Consider the following 21,765-nt stretch of genomic DNA (forward strand, 5'->3'; position numbering starts at 1 on the left):
AGTGGAGTCAGAGGGCTCAGTGGGAATTGGACTATACCAGAATAAAACACATCATTGCCCACACAACACACTGGAAAAACAACCAAAAGATAGAAGAAAATTAGGGACAACCAACAAATCACAGAATACCAAACCACCATGGTGTCTTCACCAAGCCATTTGCAGCACAACCGCTGCAGGAAATAAATCCTACATGTGCCACCCACTCAGATTTGTGTTCTGATTCCATTGGCACCATGGAGAGAGCACAAAGATTACATCATTTCAAATTAAGAAGGCAAATCAAGCATTATGTATGTACATGTTTTAATTAATTTTAAAAATGGTCTACATTTAAGGATAGATTTCAAGGGTTCCCTTATATTTTTTCTGTTACATTAGATTATACCTGAATAATCTGCATAGTAACTTTAACATTACTGTTTTCTTTTTCTCTTTTTTTTTTTTTGTTTTGTTGTGAAAGTTATCAGTTGCAGGTAGCAATGTAACATCTCAACCACAATCACAATACGTGCAGGATGCCCAGCCAGAAGCATTTCTCAGTTGACTTGCAGTAGCACAGCACTTTATAATTTGTGTATCAATACTTTTTTTCTTTTTTTTTTCCTAAGTTTACTTCAGATGTGGCTCAAGAAGCAAAAACAAACTTTCTTCACCCAGTCTCAGGTGTGGGGTCAGCTCACAGTTGTGATCTGCTCCACTGGAGTTACTGACCTTAAATTTATTATTTTTTTTTCCCAAAGCACACCTGCATTTGCCTCCATGCTTTTCTTAACATGAGTGCAAACTTGGGGATGTGGTTTGAGTCCCATCATCAGAGGGCCTGAATGAGCCCTGTGCAATGGCTCTGTCTCCCAGCCCTGCTTCCTGCATGGCCAGGAACGTGGAGGGCTGAACGCTCCAAAGGTGACGCAGGGGGAGGCAAGAATCTCTTGGGATGGGAAAAAGGGAAAAAATAAACCAAACAAGAAAGCTAATTGTGCTCCCAGTGTGAAACTCTGACACGTGAAGCATTTCTGTTTCCAGATGATCAGCCCAGCTGCTTCAAGAAGGTATTCAAACCACCTACAGACACTGACTCTCCTTCCAGAGGCTGTGTTAAAGCCAAGCCTTAGCCTGGGCATCTCCATGAAATACCCAGGATTAGGTGCTGTGAATACCATCCCTTGCCCCCCAGAACCTTTCCTCACCCACAGAAAAAAGTGCTTTTGCTTTTTCTACCTGATCAGTGCCTGGGTGTCTCGGTGCTGCTCCTACCCCATGTGTTTGTACTGAGATCTGTCCCGAGGGATCTGCACCTGGCTGGCTGTCAGCTTGTGGTGGATGTGGTAGATGCCCAGGGTGACCACGATCACCAGCCCCAGGATCAGCCCCAGGATCAGGGGCAGCGTTTCCTCCAGCTGCTCCCGCTGGTCCACCGGGCACTTGTGCTCTGCAGGGAAGGAACAGGGAAAAGGGACATGGCTGAGACCCTGCAGGGAAGGAACAGGGAAAAGGGACATGGCTGAGACCCTGCGGGAAGGAACAGGAAAGGGACATGGCTGAGACCCTGCGGGGAAGGAACAGGGAAAAGGGACATGGCTGAGACCCTGCAGGGAAGGAACAGGGAAAAGGGACATGGCTGAGACCCTGCAGGGGAAGGAACAGGGAAAAGGGACATGGCTGAGACCCTGCAGGGGAAGGAACAGGGAAAAGAAGGGGAAGAGGGATGTGGCTGAGATGCCGTGAGCTGTGGCTCCCTGGTCACAGCTCCATGCAGGATGGAGTGGCTGCAGCTGCCTGCAGAGCCCCAGGGAGAAAATCAATTGCCTTGGAGCAAAGTGGAATCACTCACAAGGCAGGGAGAGGCTACATCTATCAAACCAGCCCCCACACTGGAAAAACACTTCCATGCCCATAAGCTCAGCCCTCTCTGCCACACATCAATGGCCTTGCTGGGAACAGGGCAGCCAAAGCCTGAGGTTCCTGAGTGCCTGAAGAGCTGCTTTGTTTATTCAGGCAGAGAGTCTGGAGAGGCCTCAGCATCAGGAAGGCTTTAATTCTGCACCAGACTCACCCTGCACATCACCCAGAGATTCCCCCTCTATCTGCAAGCTGGCAGAGGTCCAACAGCACCACTGCCCCTCTCTGTGAGCCCCCCAGGGACATGGCTCCAGCCCTGGCAGAGCACACATGTGTGTGTCTGTGTCAAACAGCACCCCAGCACCCCACATTGCCCACCAAATACAGCAAAGGAGCAGCAGAAGCAACGTGAGCCCCGGCAGTGCTCTTGTCTCTGGCTGATGAGTCTCTGCCACAGCCTAATAAAGCACTAGAAAAGAGTGATACAATGGGAAAATACTTGAGCTTGGAAAGGCCACTGAGGTTAGGAACATGGTACACTGGTAATCCTGGCTCAGCTCCCTTACACTTCCAGAGTCTACTGCAGGCCAGGGTGACAGGATCAGGATGCACATCTTTCCCCACAGGATTGTTGCTTCTCTGTGCTGATGGACAGGCAGGGCCCATGCTGCTGAGATGGGGCTGCCAGGCTAAAAAGGAGAAAAATGCCAGTTCTGGGGGAGAAAAAAGGGTACATGATACAGGAAGGACAATTCTCTGTCTTCATTGTATTAGAAATGTGCTGAAAACAATGACAACTTTAAGGGAAAAAAAAAAAAGGAAAATAGAAAAGCTGTGTGCTAGATGAACAAATACAAAGGGCACCACAAATTCCCCCCTTGCTAAAGACTGTCCAGATGGGTTCCCCAGGCAGCTGATTGCAGAGATCTGCAATAACCACGAGGAGCAAACGCTCCACAAATCTAACAGCATGTGGCAAAGAGCAGGAGAAACCCAGAGAGCCCCAGGCCCAGGCAGGAGGTGACAGCAGGGACCCATCTCCAGCGGTGCTGGCACCTCCAGGAGCTCCACCACGTCCTGGAGTGCAGCCTCCTGCCAGCAATGGCATCAGGAAACATTTAAAGCTGTAAATGAGGTAAAACAAAAAAAAAATCCCACCAAAAGTGGAATGTTGTCTAACACACAAGAATGTCCTTTTCAGTTCCAGTTGCTCACGGTTTCACCAGAGGAGTGATTAATCACCAGGACTGTGGCACAGGCGACTCAGCAATTGCTGCAATGCAGGGGTTTTGTTTGTTTGTAGTGAGGAGAATGGGGGGAGAAATCCTGATGGTTACTTAGCTCCCAGAATTGGGTTTCTAGTGCTCCACAGAACTGTTCCCAGTTTAGGATGCTAAGGCCTGAGCAGCTTACAGGGACACAAGGCCAGGCTGAGCTGACTGCAGGAAAAGCCACTCAGGGGCAGTGCTGTGGGGCCAGGGCTGCTCTGACCCCACTCCCCACAGGGACAAAGCAGCACCATTCCCATGGGAAGGATCCAAGCTCCAGGAGCTCCTGTGCACCCCCCATAGCTGCAGACAGGCTGTGCTGAGCTGCCAAACAGCACGAGAGCACTCTGGGTGGACACTGATTCCTGCCTGGGAAGTGGCTTAGCTGAAACCAAGAGAAGATGGAAAGAAAGCTGCTGGAAACCCAGCTGAGAGGATTCCCTGTGCTCAAACACACACCAGGTTTTCCTTGCACCTTTCCCCAAATGGGAACACTCCCGGAGAACAGGCTGGATGTGGGGGGCTGCAGCCAGTGGAGAAAGGAAAGCTAAAAGCACCAGTGCAGAAAATAGAGCCAGCTCTAAAGCCCCCACTTGTAACATTTGAATTCCACCAAATTTTGCCAAAGCAAACCAGCTGCAGGGCACAAAACACGCCAGAGGACGTGGCCAGAGACCCATGGTCCACAGAAAGCCAGGCTGTGTCTAAGGGTCTGTGTCACAACTCAAAAAGGTGCTCCTGCAAGCAACCAAGGAAGAGAGTTCTTTATCCTGACACTACTTTTTAAGAGGATTAAAATAAAATAAAATAATAAAGAAAGCCAACAGGAAGGAAGGAAAAAAAGCAGCAAGCCAAGCTGTCAGTCTCCAGCAGCACATCCCCAAACCCAGCTGGACCCACTGCCCCTCCCTCTGCCCTACCCACACCTGCTCCTCAGCAGAAACATCCATTTTCTCCTTTTGGAGCAGACCACCAAAGCCTGGGCTCCCTGGAGACTGCAGGGGGAATGGGAATGGGAGGATCCAGTATGGAGGCACTGGGAAGTGCAAAGCACAAACAATCTGCAGCAGAAGTGAGGCTCTCTGGGTGCTGACTGCTAGGACGGTTAATTCTCTATTTTAACACTAATATCATGTTAATCCACATAATTTTATGACAAATAAAAATAGTTTCACAATTATAACAAGGTACTTTAACATTTATACAGTATTTTTCACCCCAGAATTCAAATGAAGCGTTTTTCAGCCCAAGAATTCAAAGCATGAGGTCCACAACACAGCAGGGAGGCAGGCAGGCAGCAGGTATCATTCCTGCTCCATCAGCACAGAAAAGGCAAAGGGGAACAGGAGGAGAGAAGGGTTTGCATAAAGTCCATGGCAGACAAATTTGGATGTTCAACCCCCTCAAGTATGAGTAGGTTGATGCTTGACAAACATGGGAACAGCTACGCTTTCAGAATTAACCCTGCAGGAAAACAGCCCTTTCTGCCAAATTTTCCCCAGTATTCTGCTCCGGGTCACAGGATCTCAGCATTTCCCAGTCCCTGGGGTTACCCTCAGTCCAGGGAAGCAAGCAGGTTCCTGGCAATAAGGAGGAAGTTGGGGTGATGCTGGGAGCTCTGCTGCACCCCAAACACGACGGGGTCACCCCTCTGGCGGGGTGGTGGCACCCCCGGTCCCTGCCCGTGCAGCGCCCACTGCAGAGGGATGCAAAGGAGGTGCTGAGGTGCATTCCTCACCGCTCCTTTGTGCTGTGCCTCCTCCCAGGCTCACGTACTGCCACGGTTTCTATGGTGAGCGCTCGCCCAATTCCAGTAGGGGCTGTGAAACCACCTAAGAGCCCATTTTCCCCTATTCCAGAATCCTCCTGCAGAGCACACACGGCAAAGGACCCGGCAGAAGGCACAGCGCCCTCCCGCAGGCACCAGCACCAGCCCGAGCATCGGCACAGGGATGGTCCCAAGGGGGGAACAACAGCCCAGCTGTGTCCAGCATGACAAGGGGTTTGGGATTTCGAGAGGGGAGTTTGTAAGTAAACACTTGAGAAAGAAGGACCAGGTGCTTTTCAGAAAGTGGCTGCATATCTTGGAGCAAAGGACCCTTGAGAAAAAGTGGCCCTCAAGTGGGAGGTCGCAGCTCCCTCTGAGCCACCCCAGGATCCCAGTCCCTGATTATCAGCTGTTGTATCCCTTTGTGTTACTATTTTTCATCATATTGCTTTATATTCGAAGTTTTAGATATAAAATCAAAAGAGCTGACAGTTTCTCTGGGGTTCTTCCATCAGTTTAAATCTTTTCCCACCCTCTTGACCCAGCTCTTATTTTACTCATCTTCTAAGCTGAAAAATGTACACACATTTTCCCTATTATAAAAAAAATGAATTAGCAAAGTCTGATGGAAAAAAATTTCTACTGCTTCTCTATTGAAAAATAATATAAATAAATAAATAAATGTGGATTTGTGAAGGTTGGAAGCATTGTCTCAAAAACCAAAAAATACTCCAGCACATGAATTTAAGCATTCAAAAAACCCAAAGACAATCCAATCATTCCCTACTAGCTTTTTAACCTATCCCTGCCAGAACAATGTCAGGACTAATGAAGAAACCTTTTCCCCGTTTCTTTGTGGAAAAAGGGGCCTGACCCTCCTGTGTCTTGGTGATTCTTCCGCTCTAGCAGGTCTCTTTCTCTCCTCCAAAATATTTTAAAATGTTCTGTAGCTTGTTCATAATTAATAGGAATTTTACCTAATGGGAAATTAATGAAGCAAAAAGGAGAAGGCTAATTACTGTAATTTGAGATTGGCAGTGGTTCTCAGACCCCACAAAGGATGCTGCTCTGCCATGTGTGTGCCGAGGGCGCGCTGGGCTGGGAGAGCAGCAGTGCCCTGGATGGAGCTCCATTGATAAATCACCTGCCAGCCCCTCTGACCACCCCTCCAGGTGCTCTCTGCTGCTCACCTTCCAGTGGAATTCAACAAAAAGGAGTGTAATTAAATAATGAGAGCAACAACTACAGAAAACCCCACTGAGCCTGACAAAGAGAGAAGCCATGCTGTCCTCCAGAGGAGGAATTCCCTCCATGTGTTTAAAGATTGCTAAAGCAACATCATGTCTTTGTGTGCTGGAAAAAAGAAAAGCCCACCAAACTACAGCAACAAAAGAGAAAACAAAATAGAAACAAATTTGCTTCCTGAGAGGAATGAGCATATCATGAAAACAGCAGGTAGATTCCTTTGGCAGTGAGCCCCAAGTTTGGTTGTTTTAACTGGGAGCTCTAGGACTTCACGGGTTTGGTATCACAGAGACACAGCCTTGCATATTTTAAACACGCTGTTCTCAGCCCCCAAGCTCTGCCCAGCCCAACCCTGAGTGCAGGAATCCCAGATCCACAGGGGGAAAAAGAGGGTAAAGCTAAAGCTATGCCAACAAAAAAAAAAATTACTACTTTTTTCTCCATGTAAATCTGAGAAAAATGTGGTACTACTTTGATACAAAAACAGCCTGCCCACGGATAAAGCCTACTCAGTATTACACTGGCCTTGCTGTGAGTAATTCAGCCAGGCAGAGCTCTGCCAGCACATGCAGCAGCACGAATTTACAACATCGCTGAGAGGACGTGAGTCGTGAGTGCAACCACTCAGCTCTGCAGTCACTGCTGGGCTTTCATTGTGTTCCAAAACATTTCCCACATGCAAAATAATAAAGCTCCACGTTTTTAATGCTAGGCTTGAAAACCACCATTTGCTAACTCATTATTAAAAGAGTTGGCCATTACACATTTTGTTTGCACCTGGTTACAATAACAGGCTTAACTGATTATAGTGCTAAGGCAGCACTATGACATGGGACTGGTCTGCCCTAATCCAGGTATGGCTACACTGCCTCATTCAGCCTGACGGGAAAGCCAAGGGAGAGCTGGGAGGAGGAGCACCATGGCTTCCTTGGGATAAAGGGACCTGAGGCTGCAGGAATCCTGTCCCATGGCAGCCTTTGATACAAACTGCATTTTAACTCAGGTGTTCTTTTCTCCACCACGGATGTTAAGGAATCCCAGAAGCAGAATGGCATCCCCTGTGTTTGGTGCTCCAGGAGCCTCACTGAGGTCCCTGCTTCGCTTCCTTCCCCCTCACAATGGGCATTAATCAAACTGGAGCCAGGAACGTGTGTCCCTAGCAAACCCTGCCACTGCAGCCCCAAGCTTCCCCAGCGTGCAGCAGCCCTGAGGAGCACCTGGGGCTGTGCTGAAGCATTTTTGTGCTGCAGAGGAGACACCTCAGCCTTGCAGAGCTCCCCAGGGATGCTGCATTGGGGCTTGCTGGCAGTCTGACTCCGAGTACTTACAGAAGCCAATGTACATACAACGATGGTCCATGTTTTGGCAGCTGGGCTGAATTTGTAAAGCCTTTTGGGGGACCACAGAGGGAAGGAATGGGTTGGAGGGAGTGTAGGGAGCACTGGTAACAGAGTGCAGTGAGGGGAAGGTGGCCCTGCAAAAGGTGGGACCCAAATTCCTTCAGTAGATTGCAACATCCCCAAAGGCCGTGGCAGCATCAGCACCTCGGGGATGCGGGACGTGCCTCTGCCTGCTCCTTACCTTCACTGAAGACAAAATCCGCGGGGATGTCGAAGGGCTGGAGCCGCACTTCCGACAGCAGGAGCTGCACGGACTTCTGGTGGTCGCTGGAGACGAGGGAGATGGTCTGCTGCGCCTGGCACTCGTAGGACCGCCCGGCAGGGGTCACCAGGGCCGAGAGCCGGTGCGAGCTGGCCGTGTGCTTCCCGGCTGGCCAGGGGACACACACGGGTCAGGCCCGGCCCCGAGGGGCCGCACCAACAGAGGCAACGAACCGAACGGGCATGACACGGCCGGGGCGCAGTGCGGCAGCAGCGCCCTGCTGCTCCGGAGGGTCCTCCCGGGGGGGACCCGGCTTTTGGGGGACGCCCCACACAGCCAGGGCAGCTCCCACAGCGGGAACACAGCTCCAGCACACGGAGCTGCTCCGCAAAGCGCAGAGCTGGCCCTGCTGCCGCCAGCTCCGCTCCTGTCACAGCGCCTGGCGTCCCTAACGTGAAATGGTTCCTGCTCACAGACGCTCGGGGTGCAGCCCGGGACTGTGGCTGTGCTCCCCACATTTGGAACGCCCATTTCTGAGGCTGCACTTGGGCTCTGAATCCAGGTGGGAAGGAACAGTGCCATTGGGGACCACCCCGCAAAGCAAGACAGGCCACGGAGCCCTTCCTGAAAATACAACGGGGCCGTTTCACCCAAGCACAAATTAGAGAAAATATTTCCCCATCCCACCGGGCTTGTTTTGCAAGCGAAGGCCGACTGCGGCTGAGCCAGGTGGAATGAGGGGTATCTGCCACCTCCCGCTCTTCTGCAGCCCTTTGTTCCCCTCCGGCAGCACAAAAAGGCAATCAGTGCTTCACACGGGCAGGGGCTGATGCGGCACGGCCAGCTCCGTGTTCTGGGGACTCAAACAGCGGGAAAACAGCCCCAAAACCAGCATGGCTTATGGCAACAACTCCAAGCGCCCTATTCGCCAGAGTTGGGAAATCCTGAGGGAGAACCATTTGCAAGTGACAATATTTCATTTTTCAATTCAAGACAACACATTTCTGAGCCGAAATGAAATAAAAACAAAATGAAAACCAAAAGAATGGAAACCCAGTGAGAAAAGAGGAGGCTGCTGGGTGCGGAGGTGTGTGGGGGTACAATACTAATGTCAATCTCAGGTATCTTGAGGAACTGCTGCTTTTCCACCTATTCAACCATCATCAGGATTAACCTCAAAAACAATCTCCCCACAGGAAAGGAGACAAGCTTTTGCAGCCCAGGTGTCTCCCTGTTCCGCCCTCGGACCCCGAGTCCCACAGGACAGCGCAGCAAACGGGCAGAGCTGGGCTCTCCCTCCCCCGCCAACCGCGGTGATTAAAAACAACGGAACAAAAAAAAAAAAAACAGCGGAGAAAAAAAAATATTAAAACACGCGGTTTAAAGCCGGCAGCTGGTCCCGGCTTTGTCGGGAGGATTTGGGGTTTCCTTTTTCCCGTAAGTTACATTTAGGAGCAGCCCGCTGAGCACTCCCTGCCCCCGCCCGCCGGGATCTCCCTTAATCCCCGAGCCCGGGCGCTTACGGCTGACGGCATCCTTGAAGTAGGTGCGCTCGGAGGTGTCGTAGGTGAACTGGATCCGGCTGAGCTTCCAGGACGCCTCCGGGCCCCGGGACGTGTTGTGCCCCTCCTGCCGAGACAGGGCCGGTCAGGAGCCCGCGGAGCCGCCGCGCCCCCGGCCCGGCTCCCGGCGTGCCCGTACCTTGAGGAAGGAGAGTTTGAGGGTGTACGCTTGGTCCAGCCACGAGAGCTCCAGCTCCGACTCGTTCGTGCCGCACTTGCCCTTCATCTCGGCGCCCCGCGACAGCGGGATATCGGCTTGCTCCGTGATCAGCTGCAAAAGGGAGCGGGGCTCAGCCGGGCGACCCCCGAGTCCCGCCCCACCCCGTCCCGGCTGACAATGCTCGGAGGGAATAAAGGACTTTCGAAAGTAGCGGCAGATGTGCGCGTGTGTCCCCTGCCACCCCCGGTCGTGCCGGAGCCCCGGACACCCCGGGCCGCCCCCGGCCCCCACTCACATCCACATAATTGCTGGCCCACACGTCGTAGGGGACGATGAACTTGGCGGCGAATTCGGCCATGAGACACGTCGTCCGGTTTTCCCGCACCACGAAGATGTCCTTCTCGGGGTTAGGGGAGAGCCCGGAGAGGTTCTCAACTTCTTGCTCGGCGGCCAGGCGAGCCGCGGCGTCTGCGGGCACAGCGGGGCTGAGCGCCGGCAGCCCCGAGCCTCTGCCGCTCACCCTAGCACCTCCCGCCACCCCGAGCCCGCTGGAGCAAGCTACTCTATCGCGACGGGGCGTTCCTGTCGCGACTGAGCAGGTGGAGGCGATGTGGCAGCCGGTGGCGGTGATGCGAGACCGGTGCCGTGACAGCGCCGAGTCCGCCAGCGGCAGCCTGGTCGCGACAGGGCTCCGTGTCGCGACTCGCCACCCAGGTACTCACGCAAGATGAAAAGCAGCCCCGGGAGACGCCCCCCGGCCATTCTCCCTGCTCGGTCCCGGCGTGGCCGCGGCTGCTGCAGCTGCTCCTCTGAAAGGTCCGCTCCGGAGAAAAGAAAAAAAAAAATTAAAAATAAAAAGGAGGGGGGGGGGGGGGGGGTGAAAGCCGCACACCTCCTTCCTCAGGAGCCGCACAGGCTGCAAAAGCACTCTGCTGCGGAGTGGCGGGGAGGAGGGACGGGGAAAGTGTGTGGGTGTGCGGGGAGGAGGAGGGGAGATGCCGGCGGAGCTGATGGAGCGCCCACGCCGAGGGACGGACGGGGCGTACGCAGCCGAGCGGGGAGGAGGGAAGAAGGGATTCCCCCCCTCCGGCGCCGGGCCCCGCCGCAGCTCCCCGCGGAGGGGCTGCCGGGGATCCCCGCGGAGCTCGGGCCGCCCGCCCGAGGCGCGGCTGGAGCGGAGCGGGCTCGCCCCGAGCGCTCCCCGCTGCCCCGGCAGGGCCGGCGCTGGCAGCGGGCCCGGGACCCCCTCGCCCCGGGTTGTGCCGGCCGTCCCTGCCGGAGAGGCCGGCGGGATGGAGGAGGGGATACCTACTCCTGCCTATTCCTGTGCCGGCTGCTCGCAGAGCGTCACTAATTTCGGTGAAGGCGAGCAGCTGCTCCGCGTGTTAATTTAGGAAGAAACGTGCGGTTATTTCTGTGTGGCAAGGTCGGAAGCAAATCCGCATCCTTCTGTGAGCGGCCATCGGCACACCTGAGCTCTAAGATGTCCCAAACCACAACGCGCACCGTAACATAAAACCCAACAGCCCGAGAAGGTGCTTTAAAACAGAAACAACACGGCCCGTGCGGGCGTTTTTGGGGGGCACAGGCAGGAGGTGCGCCTCGGAGGCGGACAGGGCCAGCTGAGCCAGGGCACTCGGGGTTTTGTCCCTGCCGGGTCCAAGGTGCGACACAGCGAGGCCCGGCGCTGAGCGGACAGAGAGCACGGGGGGCTGCCCGCCCCCTGCCCCGCCGGCTCCGGGCCCTCGGCTCCGAGCCAAGGCAGCGCCTTCCCTCCCTCGCTGCCAGCCGGGCCAGGGCGGCGCTGGCCCCGGCAGGAGCGGGCGATCCCAGCCCGAAGCGCCGCCGCTCCGTGCCGGGGAAGCGCGGCCGATTCCCGTGCTGCTCCCTTGCTCCGGTGATGCCATGTTGAAATATTTCTTCCCCCTCTCACCGGGACCTTTTTTTTTTGGAGCTTTAACGCGCTGCCATTCTCGGCCCGGGACCAGGAGCACATCCGAGTATTTACGATTTACAGCGACACCAGTCCTAGGAGCAGCGGGGATGAAGGGCCCTACACTGAGGATGGTTTTTCGGTAAAAAGCCAAAGGGACAGCAGCGATCTGGAGTGATAGCATTACTGGATTCACTACCAATCCGCATTTCTAGTTCAGGAAAAGGCATCTGGAGGAAACCGTCCAAGGTATTGCAAGGTGAGTTTTGATTGTGGGCAACTGCCCTTTCTCTGCCAGGGCACACACGAGCAGAGAGGGGCTTTCTTGCTGGGAAATGGCTTTTTTAAACAATAAAAAATGATACTAAAGGAACTTTTTTTTTTTTAACTATAATGTTGAAATTTCCTTTCTGCACATATTAAATATATTCTGACCATTTCCTCTCTCTCGCTTCATGATAAAAAGCCATTCCTGCACACCCCCAAATACAGCCAGACCTGTGTCAGTTGTGGTACAGGATTAACCTATGGATAATAATTTCAGGGGACTATATAAAGGGAAAAAATTTAATCTTCTAGAAAATATAACCTTTGACTATAACAGGCTGTACTTCTGTGATGATTTTAGTGCCTGGCTTCCTCAGGTCCTACACTGATGAGCTGAAGGTAGTGTTTGACTACCCTTTATTTCTCTCTCTACTCCACTATTTAATTTCTAGCCTTTGTGAAGTGTCTAGGCAGATTTTAATGCCCAAAATACACGATTCTGAGCAGCTGGCCCTGCATCCAGCCTGTGCAGGAGGGTCCAGGGAGCAGCTAGGAAAGAGCAGCTGTGCTGGATGCAGGGGCAAGGCTGCCCCACAGCCCAGAACTGTGCTCAACAAACACAGCACAACAAAGCCTTCAGCTCCAGAGAGAATTGCCACTTCCAGCCTGCAGAGCTGCCTTCATCCTCTCTCCGTGGCAAATAAAAGGGAAAGGCGAAAGACTTCCTAGCACTGAACAACCCCCAACACACAGAGCAGAAAGGTCTCACCCAAGCGAGCCAGCGCAGCACCAGCCGCCCTGAAACGCTGCGGCCAGGGACAGTTTATGGTCCCGGAGCAGGCCCCTCAAACCCCCCTGCCACCTGCCCTTACCCCCAGCTCTGGAGGCCACCTGGCTATCTCTGAAGCCTGAATCCCCCTTGCCGCCCCCAAATATCAGACATAACAGCTCTTACCAGCCTGCTGGAAGGGAGCAGACAGCACGGGGACAGCTAGGCTGCAGCGCTGGGACCGCTACTGACACAGCCCGCAGGAACAGGGCTTTATGTCCAATCAGGGTTTACCACTTGCAGCTGGTTTCACAGGCAGCACCTGAGGGTGATTTGGGGTGATTTCTTAACTGCATGCAGGTGGTACAGGGGTTAAATAGGCCCCCACCTGAAAGCAATCAGGTTAACGACCAACGCCCAAATTCCTACACCTGAAACAATAGCAGGCTGCCTGGGTGTCGCGACCCTCCCCATCACAGCTGAGCTGAATTTATCTGAAGCGATTCAGAGAGGGAAAATCTGCCACTTCCCTCCATGAAATTTCAGTGAAGTGGAATCTATCACCCCGGCAGGGAATGACATTTTAAACTGCTTTAACTCAGTATCAATGTTCAAATTGATTAGCCTATTTCATCTCAATGGAAATTCTCACCTCATTACATTAGCGGCCAAACTTCAAATAATTTTTGAATCAAATACTGCTTAAACAGTATTTCAAAACACTTAGCTGACAAAATTCATCACTTAATTTCAAATTACTGCCTGCATTTTATGCTAAATTGTCAGTGGATGAAATAGGTATCAGTGTGGGGAGCTGAGCCTGGCAGCTGAGGTCTCCTGCTCGGCAGTTTCACAGAAGCCCATTTTCCTGTCTGAATTGATGGATGTCTCGCTGCTGGCTGAGCAGGGAGCACAGACTCAGACAGAGGCTCTGGACAGTATTTTCTGTCCTTCCAAAACCTGTGTTTTCCCCTGAGGGGATGGGATGCTCACCAAGGAATTAAATAGGCAGGTTTGATCTTCTCAGGGACATGCCCTCCATTCCCAGTGGTTTCTTTAGCAGGGCTTTCCAGCCAGGCTCTACATGAGCTTAAGATGCTTCACCATCCAGTTCCTTCCATACCTGGTCTGTCATTTGCTCCTCCTTACAGGCTAAAAACCACTGCAGTAGGCAACAGTGTACATACAATTCCAGCTCACGGCACTGTCTCCACCAGCTGTGTTTTAAGAGGACATTTTTAATTAAAAGAAAAATCATCATAAAAATCCTGTCCAGTATGCTCTGAAAACACTTCTGCTTCGAGCTCCAGCCAGCACTTAAGCCAGGCTTAGAGAGCGGCTCTCAGTACACAACTTGTCTTTTAAAACATTACAAAGGACCAGGAGCTACCTTCACAGGCTGTGGCATCAGAATGGGAATTCTGAATACTCATCCCAAGTCTGCTCCAACCCTGCTTTAAACACCTAAAGATTCACTGACCTCTGTCTCAGTTGCTGCTACACTGCCCTCGGGTTGCTGCATTTCCAGGTTATGCTGCTGCACTCCACTGGGGCAGTTCTCTAGTGCTGCACAATGCTTCTATCACTTATATGAAATTAAAAAAACAAACAAAAAAAAAGACTCCTTTGACTAAATAAGCTGTGATAGAAATATATTTACACTATGCACATTTTTACAGGGAATACAACTTGCTAAAAATCTGCAATTAATACCACCACCCTGCAATTCACTGCAGTCAAAACTAAAGGATTTGCATTTTTAAGGTTTTTATTAGAGAAGTTGAAAGTTTCATCTCAGGACTGACAATAACATAATTATCTCTCTTCATTTATTTTGTTTATAGGAATATGTAGAATTTGTTTGTACAAGCATATACAACAAAGTAATTGGTGCTTAGTACATTGAAATCAGAAATCTGATTTGTTCTAAACTACCAGTTTTCCATGCAGTCATCTTTGAATTGGCAGCATGGACAAATTCCAAGCCGAATGCTTACATGCATTGTTTTGCAATATAACTACAGCAAGCTCTGGAAACATGCAAATTAACACTTTAGCAAATTGTTTTTATATCTAATGGACATAAAAAGGTTATTCCTGATATGAAATTCTGAAAATCTGCATAAATACTTCTGTGTAAAATTAAATTAGTTATGTACTTCTCTTTTACTACAAGTATCAAGAATGCCCACGTAATTAATATACACACATATATATAGAGACCTTGTAATGCTAAAAGTCTTTGTAATTAATCAAACAAAATTCTGTGCCATACATTTACTCAGTATTTACCAGCTAGTAGCATGACTGTGGTCATATAGTAGGCATGACAGCCTTAGTAGCATTTGTATCACATGCAAACATACTCTTAGCATTTCTGTTTACTAATTTTATCACGTAGCAACATGTATGTGATTTTCTACAATGTTGTGTTTCCCAAGTGTATAAATACTTTTTACATTTTCACAGTTACAAACTTTTTTGCCAAAAGCCATTTAAACAATCTTTTAAGTTACAATGAACTGTAGTATCTGGGATCTGCAACAACAGGATCAAAATGCAATTTCTATACAAGCGATGTAGGATGTAAACTTTTCTTAAAGTGCCTAATACGTAATTCCTCAGAGCACTGACCAGTTTTGGCACGAATACACTGTATTTCCCTCAGGTTATCCACTGCAGTGACTTCTACAGGATATTGGCTCCCCTCAGAATTGCTAGAGTTGATATGGCACTTGTGAATGACATCGTTAGGCTGCAGAAATATCTTGTCAAGTAACTGCTGCAGCTGATGAATTTGGCTGATGACTTTGTACACACTGTACTTTTGAATACACACAGTTACCTTTCAACTGTCTGCTGCCTGAAAAAAAAACCCATTTAAATATAATTTAAAATCAAACTCAACTCCTTACTATCCTAATTATTACTTGGCATAAGGTCCCGTTCAGTGGGCTCAGGGAACATCAGGTGTGGAGCATCTGACAAGGCATGGCCTGGCAGGGTCTGGCAGCACGGGGCTCTGCACAGCACACGTGAGAACACAAATGGGAAATTCCACCACTCGAGCTACAGCTTTGCTGCCATCTGAGATGATGTTAACAGTATCTCTTGTGTTTTGAGGCTCTGATCCTGGGATTCTGACGCAGGCAAGGTGCCTGGTGAGATACAGAAAGGGAAACAGGATGGGGTTTAAAAAGCTCTCTTCATCTTCGGGTCGGGGTTTTTCTGAACAAAGGAAATTCTTATGGAAATCCAACACAGGAAATTCAGTGCCCAGTGTTAAAAAAGAAACCATGCAAACCTTAAGACTTGGTGGTCCGTAGCTACCCTCGATATATTAAGAACAAAAACCCCAAAACAAACCCCTGCCAAAACCAAACCAAACCAAAAGCCCACTCTTCAACCTCAGCAATGTTATTCTGAATTTTGCTCTCATTTTAAGGACGCTGTGCTCTCCAACTTCAATTTGCTTGTTGAGGCTTTAAACCACTGTTGCTGGCCTGCGATCCATCTCTGCTTCCAGCTTCACCATCTGCTGCATCTCCTTTGCCTGCAATCCAAAATAACCGCATGAAGTGTTGCATTAGACCCTCTGCTCCCAATGAAGCACGTTTCACGTGAGTGTCTGAGTGAAACACAGGCAAAGCACACTGAAGAGATATATAACAACATTATTGTTACACCCCTCATCCCCCCACCCCATGTCACTCTGTTTTCATAATTGGATGTAATCTGTATATCTACAAATTCTTAGGATTTTTTTTTTTATTCTATTCTGGGAGTCATGGGTTGACTTTCTAAAGAAGTGTGTGATAAAATGCAGAACCCCAGTTTTGGGGAAGAAGTTAGGCAGATGCCAATTTTTTTTCAGATGGGAAATGTCTGGGAATGTATTCTTACTGCTGTTGTGAGAGTACTGTAATGTGTTAACGCCAGAAATTCATCCATGATCTGGACTTGTTTCTTTCATAAAGACAAGTAATGACAAAAACCCATCAGTGTAACATCTCTCTTGCAGTAGGCAAGATTTTTAAAAATAGTGTATTTTAAAAATTAGTATATTTTTAAAAAATCATTTTAGTCTGACCTGGAGATCCTTATGATTACAGAGGGGGTGTTTTTCACCTCAGGATTAGAGTACTGCTGTGTGCTCCACGGGATTACACACCCTGAATCCGCCTGAAACACTACCAAATGCATAATGCAAAATCCAGCAATGAATACATGCCAGACCTCGGGCTCTGCAGGCAGAGTTAAAGCTCTGTGTGTAAATGGTCACTGGCCTGGGAATCCCCTCTCAGAGGGCACTTTTTAAACTCCCTTCCTCTCTCTCTCTCTTAGATGCACACAGAGCCACACTCTCTCCTCCTCTCATCGTGTTTTGGTTTGAAACTCTGCAGTTTAAAGGAACTGAGAGTCAGCATCTCCATTTTCCCTGGGGGTTCTCAATCTGGGAAGTTATTTAAATCCATACCCCAAGGACCCTGAGGTCCCTAACCCATCTATACAATCAAATTCAGGTGCATTAGGACAAGTTTTAGGAAGAGACAAGCCAAGCACTCTTTTCTTGGGTGTAATTGCTCTATTATCCATCATGCAGGGAAAAATGGTTAGGGGACTTGATTTATTTAAACTATGTTGCCCCAGAAGTTGTAAAAGTTAGACAGGGAACTTGGCTATACAAGCTGCTACTTAAGGAGTCACCTACTCTGATGTGCAAACACACATTTGCATAGGTGAAAATGGGCAGATGTGGGTCTAAAGTAATGAGGGTGCACCTCTATTCCTTTTCAAGGTAAATGTGGATTTATGCAGATGTGACATACCTGCCTTCTTGAAAAATCTAGCCCTGCACTTGCTTAATCATCCTTATCATCTTCTTGGGGAAAAAAGTAATTATGATAACAGCAAAGCAACCATCATAAATATGATTAAAAATTAATTGACATTCTCCATTTAAATGACTTAAAAAGCTTGAAAGTAATGTAGAAATAATTTTAACATGAAAATATGGAAACATAATAAATAAATCAGTATGGACAACCTCTTCTGAAATGTTGGCTGGATTTTGCCTGTGTGTGAAATGAAACATCCAAACAGAACAAAACCCGGTGTTTTTTTCTCAGTGACTCACACATTTCACGTTTCAGGCTTGTGACTTGACTACAGGCACACAGTGTCCTATAAATATTCTGTGTCCCAGTGTACTGTCCATGGAATTCTTTTAGAGAACCTGGCTTCAAAGACCACATTAGCATCTAGCAGAGGAGCAGGATCTCGTTTGTGCCGTTCTGAGGCTGGGTCAGAGAGTGCATTCCAATGGGAACACACCATCCCAACAGGACAAGCCTCTGGAACCTACAGTGGATCAATGGAGTCAGGGGCAGCCAAGGGACTCTGCTTTCAGGGTGCTCTCTACTGAGACCTCACACCAGCTAGGAAACACATACAGTAAAAAAAAATATATATATTTTTCCCCTAGCCTAATGAGAGTTTTTTCATTATTATGTGTCCATAAATAAATGTTGTTACAGTGAGTGCTGTCAGTAGTGCAAGATGTTATCAGTTCAAGGGAGTAATTCAGATCAGGCAATGCTGCACAAGGGGATGTTCCAGCCCAGAGCAGCTCCTTCCCTTGGAAACCCAGGGGTTAATAAGGATTTCTTGGAGTAACGATTATTTAGGAAGCCACAGCAGCACAGCCACATCGTAAAGTGTAACTGCCAGAGCTTGTAACACGTTGGAATTTGAAGTGAATTTTAAAGTGCTCTTCCACAGACACTAGGAAGCTATTTCCAGCCATCTATTCTATATTTGGCTATTCTTAGAGTGGAATTACTTATTTTATTACCATACTGAGATATGTGGATACCCTTTGTCTGACTATCAGCATTAGCAGTTAATCATATGTGTGTTAACACTAAAATACTTTCCTTAGATCAATAGACGCTCTCACAGACACAATTTAGAACTCTAAGCAGATCTTCCAGTAACAGCAGCTAATGTACAAGTTAATCTCTAAATATTTCCTCTGCGCATCACTGTTCATATCCATCTGCATTTCAGATGCTAAAGCACAAATACTGCTAATATTGTGTCAGGCTCAAATATCTGTGTGCAAACAAGATTAGCACTGTGCTCACTGTGTCAATGGCACTTCCCAACGGTTGCACTTACAAGGAGGGCTCCAATGATAATGATTTAATTTAGAAGGAAAGCACACTGAAATAATAGTTTGCTTATTATACGTCCATCCTACCTTGTGTTTGAGACACTGCATGACAGGATTTCAAAAGCTGTTTGTACAAAAATAAAAATGTCAAAATCGAGTAATACAACAAGAAGCAAATTAAATGAATGAAAACTGAAGTGATATTGAAAAATTAATGCAAGAAAAACATACATAAAACAAAACAAATTTAAATTTACAACAGTTTGTACTGAAGGCTGTTTCCACCCATAATTCTACTTTTTCCATTGTATATTTGTATGAAAATTTTCTTGCCTTGTTCAATCAGGAGAAAAAAGTGTTTCAAAATCCACATTAAACAAACACCCCCTGGATCCAACTAACTTCCATACATCAGTGTCTCTAGCAGTGATACCAGAGCCAGCTGCGGGGTGCACTGGAGCACTTTTGGGGCTACAAGGAAATAGTTCAAACAGCATGTATGGAAAGATATGTCCGGATGGATCAAATCAGAGTGAGTTAAAAAGCTGTTAAGGACAACCCCTGTGGTGAAGGCCCCCACAAGCCCACACAGGAGTGATAACCAGCACACAGAGGAGCTTATTCCATTTAATAACTGATGATTTACCTGACTTAGATGGCAAATGAGAAAGCTCACATAGGCTGCTGCCACCCCTCAGCTGCAGAGCTGTAAGCCCAGGTGAGGATGTCTCTAACTGCTCCAAGAGGTGACCCTTCAGTGACTCACTTATCCCAGCTCCCTCACACAGAACATGGTTATCACATTATGGCCAAAACTACAATCAGAATAATTCTGTCCTCTCCTTATGTATCTTAAAAAACTGATCCAAAGCTCTCTGGAGCAGTGGAAAGAAAGAACTGATAACACCATAGCTCTGGATCAAGCCCATCATTTTTCTGGCAGCTTTTACAGTGACACTACAGATCTGCCATGGTCCAAATTCCTCCCCCAGGTCCTGCCTCCCCCAGCTTCTGCCTCCCAGCCTTTAGATGCTGCTCAGGAGCAGACTGACTGCCAGCTCCATTCGTGCCGGATGTTGGAGATGGCATCTACAGCAGCCCTGAGAAGGATCAGGGTGGCACTCGTGGCTGTCACCCAGGAGGAGGTGCAGTGATCAGCAGGGCCGTGCTGGCTGGGGCTCGGTGCTGGCAGCCACCTGAGATCTCAGAGTGCTGCCACCCCCTGCAAGTTAGCAGGCTGCAGCTTTGGGGCTCTCTCCTGACACTGCAAATACCTGATTTGCCTGTTCTATTCCCTTCCCTATCTCTCTAGAGGCAAGATGGCTTTAATTTGTCTTCCAGAGAGTTCAAGTTCTGAATATCTACCAAACAAAGAAGTGAGTACATAGCCCTTAACAGTAGTGGGTATTAAATGCTCCCCTTCTCTCTCACCTCACTGAACTGCTGGGTATATTCCCCTTGCAGTTTACATTTTTAAGTGCAGTACTGCAAGTCCACACAATTATTCCAGCTCTTCTGGCTCAACCTTTCAGCAAGGGAACTGCTCAGAATGTAGCGTTGCTTCCACCAGAAGTAAGATTAGAATTTCCCTTTCCTTGCCAAGTAGTTTTTCAATTAAAAAAAAAAAAAGAGCTTATAAACTAGCAGAAAATAATAAGGTATTTTAATTAGGAAAGGGTGTACTAGTACAGATAAAACTCCCCATGCTACTGTACATCTCTAGAATTCAGTCCAAACTCACTGTCTCAGAGTTCAGAAACTCTCTGGGCACGTTCCTCCTCTAATTTTTCAATCAGTACTAGGAATGTAAATTCCAAAATGAAGTAAACTGACTTGCTTGAGTTACTTTTGGGGAGTAATTAAAATGGATATGCTGGGTCCTTAATGACTGTCATATCTGGCTAAGGAGTATCAGTGTGGCTGAACAGCTGAAAGGGCACTCTGGCTGAGCAGTTCAGCTCCACGGGCTCACCTGAAACAAACCTGGTGCTGCATCATCATTTAAGTCACCTCTTCATTTTGACTCCCAAAGTAGGCAGTGACCAGGAAAAAGTCCCCATTTTGGTAAGGACTTACATTCAGAAGGATTCTACTCAGCCTGACTCTGGTTACTGTTTTCTCTAGCTTGCTTTTCTCCTAAGCCTTTAAAACAAGATACCTGCTCATTCTGCTTCTCCAAGACTTCTAAGTGCTCAAGTTGAACTTTTTTCAGCTGATCCATTTCCTTTGACTGCTTCATTGCCAGCTGTGATTGAGAGAAAATAATGGGGAGGGGGAGAATATAACACATTATTAACAGGTAAAATAAAAATCTGCTTGAAAGATACACATGTGCATGCTGTCTTGCCCCATTCAGGTGGCATAAAGCATCACAGAAGGCCTAGTATATCACCCAAACTTAATAAAAACTTAATATTATTATATTATTAATTAATAGATATAATTAATAGATACAGATTATACATATTGCACATAATACATAGACTTGGCAAACACACAGGAATGAGCAGTAATTCTGTTCATTTAAAATAGCTTTGCCTTGTATAGATGTCAGATCTTTTATTCTACAAGCATGTGCAACAAAGCAAAGACAAAAATCTACAAGAGCTGGATTCTCAACACAGAATCTTGAGAATCTTTTTCATTCTCTCAACAGAGGAATGAAAAAGAATGTCCAGAAGCAGTGCCCAGTGACTTTCAAGGTTATAGTTACCCTTTTTCTCTCTTCCAGGAACTTTTTTGTGTTGCTGCTGTTCAGTTCTCTGACTCGCCTGAAAAAATGAAAACGTTCTCCATGAAGACTCATTGGGAAAAAAAGAAACCCAAAACTGCAACAGAGAAAATCACAAACTCTTCAGGTGTATTTTGTTTTCTGATTATCTGTACCAGGTGGGACTAATGGCAAATTATACACTCCTCTGGCTACAGAACTTTACACTTAGAGATTTCCAAGTGTATTGGCAGTATGACTGAAGGCTTGACTGCTGTGAATGAAGTTTGCTTTTTCCTTACTCAAGAGTGGTGGTCAAAACTTCAAAACAAATTGTTTCATTAATTTGTGCATGCCTTGCTGCATGCTGCTGTCAGTTTTGGTAAAAAAAAGAAAAGTGCTGTGTGTGTCTTAAGAGTGGTAATGGAATAAAATCATCCAATGATCATAAGTGAAGTTACACT

General features: G+C 48.1%; 2 protein-coding genes across 9 annotated transcripts in view; both read right to left on the reverse strand.

Annotated features, from left to right (window-relative positions):
* Positions 1 to 289: 289 nt before the first annotated feature.
* LAMP5 (lysosomal associated membrane protein family member 5) lies at positions 290 to 10,358 on the reverse strand. The gene is made up of 7 exons (XM_036380706.2): positions 10,340 to 10,358; positions 10,170 to 10,268; positions 9,743 to 9,915; positions 9,427 to 9,558; positions 9,249 to 9,354; positions 7,705 to 7,893; positions 290 to 1,432 (listed from the first exon to the last, which is right to left on the reverse strand). Exons 2-7 carry the CDS (start codon positions 10,207 to 10,209, stop codon positions 1,254 to 1,256), a joined length of 819 nt encoding a protein of 272 aa, XP_036236599.1. The 5' UTR covers positions 10,210 to 10,268; positions 10,340 to 10,358; the 3' UTR covers positions 290 to 1,253.
* A 3,808-nt stretch (positions 10,359 to 14,166) lies between these two features.
* PLCB4 (phospholipase C beta 4) overlaps positions 14,167 to 21,765 on the reverse strand; it is a 177,219-nt gene continuing 169,620 nt past the window's right edge. For 6 of the 8 annotated variants that reach the window (XM_036380089.2, XM_036380084.2, XM_036380090.2 and 3 more), the window contains 4 exons: positions 21,305 to 21,362; positions 20,750 to 20,836; positions 18,679 to 18,715; positions 14,167 to 15,969 (listed from right to left, as the gene is read on the reverse strand). In XM_036380089.2, coding sequence (XP_036235982.1) covers positions 15,881 to 15,969; positions 18,679 to 18,715; positions 20,750 to 20,836; positions 21,305 to 21,362 — 271 coding nt within the window. In that variant the 3' untranslated portion in view covers positions 14,167 to 15,880. The remainder of the gene's footprint in view (positions 15,970 to 18,678; positions 18,716 to 20,749; positions 20,837 to 21,304; positions 21,363 to 21,765) is intronic. The other 2 variants (XM_036380092.2, XM_036380091.2) reach the window with 1 other exon arrangement.

This window comes from Molothrus ater, chromosome 3 (assembly GCF_012460135.2).
Source record: "Molothrus ater isolate BHLD 08-10-18 breed brown headed cowbird chromosome 3, BPBGC_Mater_1.1, whole genome shotgun sequence".
Taxonomy (NCBI): domain Eukaryota; kingdom Metazoa; phylum Chordata; class Aves; order Passeriformes; family Icteridae; genus Molothrus; species Molothrus ater.